The 6,792-nt window shown below is 39.3% G+C and overlaps 1 protein-coding gene across 1 annotated transcript in view; it reads left to right on the top strand.

The window, feature by feature from the left end:
* The window catches only part of ASZ1 (ankyrin repeat, SAM and basic leucine zipper domain containing 1), a 90,252-nt gene extending 84,746 nt beyond the window's left edge, over positions 1 to 5,506 (top strand). The window contains exons 11-13 of the mRNA XM_024197027.2: positions 1,333 to 1,438; positions 2,260 to 2,373; positions 5,201 to 5,506. Of these exons, the coding sequence (XP_024052795.2) occupies positions 1,333 to 1,438; positions 2,260 to 2,373; positions 5,201 to 5,353 (373 nt within the window). The 3' untranslated portion in view covers positions 5,354 to 5,506. The remainder of the gene's footprint in view (positions 1 to 1,332; positions 1,439 to 2,259; positions 2,374 to 5,200) is intronic.
* The last annotated feature ends 1,286 nt before the right edge of the window (positions 5,507 to 6,792 follow it).

Raw genomic sequence — 6,792 nt, forward strand, 5'->3', positions numbered from 1 at the left:
TCTGCGCCCCCCATTACTTGCTGCGGCCCCCCCCGGGCCCCCCCCCCCCCCAGCCCAGCTCATCTCCGCTCCGCCTCCTCCCACGAGCGTGCCGCAGCTCCACTTCTCCCTCCCTCCCAGGCTTGCTGTGCCAATCAGCTGTTTGGCGCGGCAAGTCTGGGAGGGAGGAGAAGCGGAGCTGCGGTGTGCTCGTGGGAGGAGGAGGCAGAGCGGAAGTGAGCTGGGGCAGGGAACGGTTCCTCTGCGCCGCCCCCCCTCCCCCACTTGCTGCGGCCCCCTTGCCCCAGCTCACCTCTCCGCCTCCTCCCACGAGTGCGCCGCAGCTCCGCTTTTCCTCCCTCCCAGACTTGCCGCGCCAAACAGCTGATTGACGCAGCAAGCCTGGGAGGGAGGAGAAGTGGAGCTGCAGCATGCTCGTGAGAGGAGGCGGAGCGGAGGTGAGCTGGGCCGGGGGGGGCCCCGGGAAGGGCCGCAGCAAGTAACAGGCGGGCACAGAGGAACCGCTTGCGGTAACATGAATTCGGATATAACGAGGTAAAGCAGCCCCGCCCCCCCCGAAGCGCTGCTTTACCATGGTATATCCGAATTCGCATTATATCGGACCGCATTATATCGGGGTAGAGATGTAGTTCTTAACCTGTTCTCTGACCACCGAGGGCTGCTCACTTCCTCTCCATACTATGCTGCCCAGTGCAGCAGTCTGGGAGCTGACCTTGTCTGTGAAGACCGAGGCAAAAAAAGCATTGAGTACTTCAGCTTTTTCCACATCATCTGTGGCTAGGTTGCCTCCCCCATTCAGTAAGGGTCCCAAACTCCATGTACCGATCAGATATCAACTTCTCCATGTCATCCTTGATTATAGAAGCTGTAGACCAGGAATATTTCATACATTAACATAAAATGGACCTGAGACTTCCAGTACTTGATCTTGTAAGATTACTGGTTGCAGGTTTTATCATTGTGCACAAAAGACCATAATGTTATAAATTCATGTGCATAATAGGGAACACTTAATATTTCCTTCATGTAGCAAATAAGGGGTCTTCCCACTGGTAGGTGTAAAAGATGGGGTAAAGAGGGAAAGCAAAGATTAATGGAAATTAAACTGAGCATTGCTAAAGATTTAGGGGTTTTTGAACTGTTCAGACTTTCAAACTTGTTTTTAATAGCTACAGTGTTCTAGATAACTATTTTTATGGGGAAATAGATAAGCTTACTGAATTTTAGTACATGTAGAGCTCTATGGGAAGTTGTGCATTTATAATAATAAAAGAATATTACTTTATTTCTTAATTAAATTGCATATCTTATTATCTTATTTTGTTTTTATAGTGGCGATGAGTTCCTCAATTTTCTTCAGAAACTGAGTAGACAGTGTGGTCATCTTACAACTGCTGTGCAAAATATAGTTAGCCAGTTTCCGGCAAACTCTCACAAGGTATTCAACAAAGGAAAATGAAGACTGATTTGGGACAGGGTGGGAGGATTATGAGTTTAGCTACTAATAAATGAGAAAATGAACAGTGATGGACGTCCATATACAACTTTCTCCTTTTTCATACAGTTTATGTAAACTAGATAGCATTCTTGCCAGTAGTACTGTACCTTGAAATACCACTTTAAGTTACATTTTTAAGAAAATCTTAAGTCAATCAAATTTTTAAGAAGAAAAAAAAATCTGTTCCTTTCTGCTTGTGCTGATAAGAGTTTAAATATTTAAATGATAAGTTCCAGAAAGGGCAGGGGAAGGCTGAAACACAACAGTAAGTGCCATGTCACGCACAAACCATATAATTGGAAATGTAGGGTGTTGTGTTTTTAAAATAATCTGTTTGTGTTTTGATTTTATCACAACAATATTTAAAATATCAAAATATTTAAAAAGTAGAGAATATTTTGTAAGGTTAGACTGTCTTAATTGCTTTCCTCGCTTTGTTTACACCTCTGGAGAAGCATAGAAATATATACTGTTTGTCTAAAAAGTCTGATTATCTTGAGCTTGCATAATGTTTTCGGGGGGGCCTTCAGGCCTACCAGTTGACCTATGTGAGGTAAGATGGCATTTTGAATAACTGGTTTGATCTATTAAACTATGTAAGTGATCTAAGTTGAACTATGTACTATACCAGTCTCTCCATCGATTTCATACTGTACAGAGATAAGCATTTTACAGAAATTGTTGTTCATGTTTTAATAACAATTATATAAAGATCAGAAGTTTTTACCAAATTTTAAATAACATTGTAAAACTTCTAATAGATAGTACTCGAGTGGGGTCCACCCCAGAGCTTCACTAAAGTTTGTGAGGACTTGGTTTGCAGTGTTGAAGATTTGGGTGAAGAAGTTAGCAAACTAAAGGACCTCATGCAAAAGGTGGGTATGTGTCTTAATGAATATACTAAACAAAATGCCATAAACAGATTTCTTATAAACAAATTCTGTACATACTGCCCCATTAGCTAAGTGGTGGCACATCAGACTGCCACAGAAAGGATCTTTAAAACTGTAGTTTGAACACCTGCAAAGGGAAGTAGTTGCAAGATATGAGGAGGTAGGGTGACTATATTTCCCAAAGAGAAAATGGAACACTGCATGGGGCTGGGCCCCAGGCCCAAGCCGCCACTCGAGCCTACCACCACCACTCCCCATGCAGGGGCAGGCAGGGCTTGGGCGAGCAGCAACGCACATACTAGATAGGGCGACCGTATTTCCCAAAGGCTGAGGCTGGCATCGCTGGCCACACACACTCCCACCCATTCCTCCACACCCTGATTTTTTGACAAAAGTGGTCATTTGTCCCGTTTTGCTCTTGCCAACTGATCAAGTTAGCAAGAGCAAACAGGACAAATGCTCACTTTTGAAAGAAAAAGAAAAAAAGTTGGTATGGCTGGGACAGGGCTTAAAAAAGGGACTGTCCTGACCAAAATGGGACATATTGTCACCCTATGTGGAGGCAGCAGGGAATTGGGGTTGAGAGGTGCTTTGCATCACTCAGCAGTGAATCATCTGGACAATTCCAAAACAGTGCTGACAGCCTCTATAGGAATCTGTAGCCATCCCTTTTGTACTGAAAGGCAGAGATGAGTGAAACCTGAGGGAGAGGAAAGGATGCTAAAAATGGGGGAATATCCTTATGCTCCTTAAGAGCTATTGCAGTATAAATGCCATTCTGTGAACACATAATTAAGGTATTGTATGGAAATATTGACTCATGAGGAAGATGTTAGGGTTTTATGTGATGGAATAGGAGGCAATCCAGATATGTCTGTAGAGGTGTCAAAAGAAAAGGGTGGGAGAGGTCAATGCTAGATGTTAGCACTACATCACTCACACTCAAACCAACATAATGACAAGCTCTTGTCAGACAAGATCACTTTAAGTAATAGGCTTGTAAAAGGAATGAGTGTTGAGATTCAGTAAATGGAGCATCAGTGTCAGAAAGGAATCTGTTGCTGAATGAAGTCATGTGGAAGTCAGACAGTGAATATAATACTATTAATGCTGTCTAGTTGTTTAGGTAAATTTAAATGAATGTTAACAGACTTCGCTTTATAAAACATTTAGAACCAAATATGTGAGAGTAGGTTTGAAGCTGCCACAAAGAACTGTATGGCAGTTGCATGCCTACATTTGTGTATGCAGTAATTGAATACATGTGCAAATAGGTGATTGCGCACCCAGCTGACCAGTTATAGTTGATGTCTAAGGTTGATGTACCAAGTCTTAGAGCCTGGGTCAGCTGACTCAGACTCATGGGGCTTGGGCTGCGGGGCTATAAAATTGTAGTATAGACATTCAGGCTTGGAGTGAAGCCCAAGATCTGAGACTCCAAACCTCTACACTGCAGTTTTATAGCCCCACACCCCTAGACCCACAAGCCTGAGTCAACTGACCCAGGCCAGCTGTGGCCATGCTATGGGTCTTTTATCACAGTGTAGACATACCCTAAAGGTCAAGTTGCACTTTCAAGTAAAAAATGGTACTGCATGTGCATCGAATTCAAGCATTCTCTCACTAGAACCTTTGGTCATGTTCTTTAAATATTTGGCACTTTTAATATTTTAGAAACTATTATTCCTGTTACATTACAACTATAATCAGTACATCATATAATCTGCTCATTTAGTATCATTCTGAATAACATTTTAACAGCTTTTAACATTTAAACATACTTTTTTGCTTTACATTTTTATTGGCCGTTGTTGAATTGTCATAGGCAATGGTTCTCAACTTATTTACCATAGTGGGCCGCATATGCAGCTCTCTCTGTGTCATGTGGGCCGCATCAACACAATATGTATACTACCTGTATGACCCTGAGGATGTCACATGGGCCACAGATTGAGAACCACTGGCATAGAGAGCTCAAATGAAATAACATTTAGTGTGAAAATTAGTTATTTGTAAAACATTTAAATTAAAATGTATTTTTTAAATCTAGTAAATATAATTAGTATATAAAATTTCCAATTTTTTGCCAGATTTCATTAAATACACAGTTAACAGCTACAATATATAATTACTTTGTGAAAGTGTATAAGTGGCTATTAGCCAGTTTTATAATAATTTAATATTCTGGGGGTAAAACTCACATTGACCTAAATGGAGTCAGAATTTCACCTTCTGTCTTTACAAGGGTAGATTGGGCCCACTTATTATTTGTGGGCCCAATCTTGTAAGGTGCGTGGGACCCTACAAACATAGGATCTTGCCTATGCTGACTATAGCCCTGCAGTTACAGGGAAGTCATTGAAAGCCTCTTTTTGACTAAATATATTTTTACAAATCATGACTCTTGTGATTAAATAGCATAGGCCCTGATAAAATATTGGACGTTGTTAGTGTTTTTATCACAGGGTTGTTTTGCTGTTATAATGGTTCAAGGTGTTTTCTAATAATTGTTAGTTTTGACTCGCCTTTAAGGAATTTTGTTTATTTACAAAAAGGTGCTGGTATTCATGCTTCTACTATTTTTATAGTATCTCTCTGTGAAATAGATAAGATAAAGACCCACTCCTACTCCCATTGAAATCTGTATAAGTTTTGCCATTTATTTTAATGGAAGCAAGATCAAGCCCAGACTTCAACAAGAGTAAAATAACATAAATACCTACATTTATGTACTGTCTGAAATGCCTTCATGTACTTAAGAAGTTCTCATACACTAACTATTTGAATTATATATTTACATGAACTTCAGCTTCAAAATGGACAGAAGAATGACCCCACTCGTGTGCGAACCCTGGAAAAAACACCTACCTGGAAACGTAGATTAATAAAAAGGGCAGCAGTAACCCTGTTTGGATTTGGATTTCTCTTTCTTATCACCAAATTAACCTTAAGGAAAGCCTGATTTTATGCATACTTCTAACAAACTTTTTTCTCAAATATGATTCTGTTCAACATATGGAGCGACAAACCAATTGATAGTAAGAAAAGATATTTGAAAAAGCACATTAAATTCTTCTTAGCTTCATTTCTGAAGTTTAAATTTTGTAATGTTATAAATACTTTAATTTAGAAACAAAATAAAGGTTACAAATTCAGTCCAGCCAATTAGATTTATTTGTATTTAAAAGTTTTCTTTACAAAATGGGTATGGCTTGTAAGTATAAACCTTTTCAAAGTTTTGTTTTTATATTTCATTTTTGTAAGAAATAAAACCATAATTCTTCTTGCTTAGTACTTATTGCTAGTTTTTTTTGCCCATTTAGCTGCCATTTATGAATGTGGAACATCTTCAGTAGTTTGTCTGCTATGTTGTATATTACTTATGTATTTTGCAACAATAGTGAAATTTATTTTTCCGAGGGCATTTTATCAAAATATTTAAGACAACTTAAGTAGACTTCACTGAAGACATTCTGTATTTTATAATGCAATGTAGTTTCACATCAAAAAATATTTTCCTGTGGTTACTATGACTTTATTTCTTATTTGTTTACCAACAACAATATTGTAGGTATTCTTGTCAAGCATTTAATCATGAAGCATCAGTTTGATTTTCCTACCCCACCTCAGTGAGTACTTTCATATCCAATGCTACAAAACAGTAGATACCATTCAAATAAATAACGTTTGAATGGCGCACTTTAGTTTTAGTAAAACTTTTTTGTAGTTCAATATTGTAAAGATTGAATAGATCATAAACACAACAATCTGTTGAGCAAGGTTGAGATGACTAGAACCAGATCAAGCTACCATGTTTACACAGGGATCAAAAACCATGTTATCTAGAACTGTGTAATATAAATAGGGATGTTGGTTGCAAGGTTCTAGCACAGCTATCCAAACCATGGCTAAACTGGTTCCCCCAAGTAGACACATCAATGTTAGCATATTCAACACCATTTGATAACAACAGATACAGATTTACTGGTGCTCAAAAGGATTTAAATGGTAGGGGTTCAGAGAAGTTTGCTGCATGTTTCTACATGCCCACAGCTCTTTACTACAACAGCTCCATATGTATGTTAGAGAACTCTGCCTAGTATCTTCCTCAATGTGTGCATTTTTGTGTCTTCAGTGAGTGTTTCTACCCATTCTCCATCCTGGTTACTAAAACCATTATTTCCTCATAAGTGGTTGGTGTTGTAAGTAGTAACTTACACAATTGATTCTTGTAGTAATTTACAGCTTGTAATTCTTTCCATACCACCTTGTTACAAATGGGGAGCATTCTCCCCTGATGGGATAGGGTAAAGGGGACACAGCCTAGAAAACTTCAGAGTCCTAGGCCTGGTCTACACTACGAGTTTAGGTCGACTTTAGCCGCGTTAAATCGAATTAAGC

This window comes from Terrapene carolina, unplaced genomic scaffold (genome assembly GCF_002925995.2).
Source record: "Terrapene carolina triunguis isolate 2854851 unplaced genomic scaffold, T_m_triunguis-2.0 Scaffold68, whole genome shotgun sequence".
Classification (NCBI taxonomy): domain Eukaryota; kingdom Metazoa; phylum Chordata; order Testudines; family Emydidae; genus Terrapene; species Terrapene triunguis.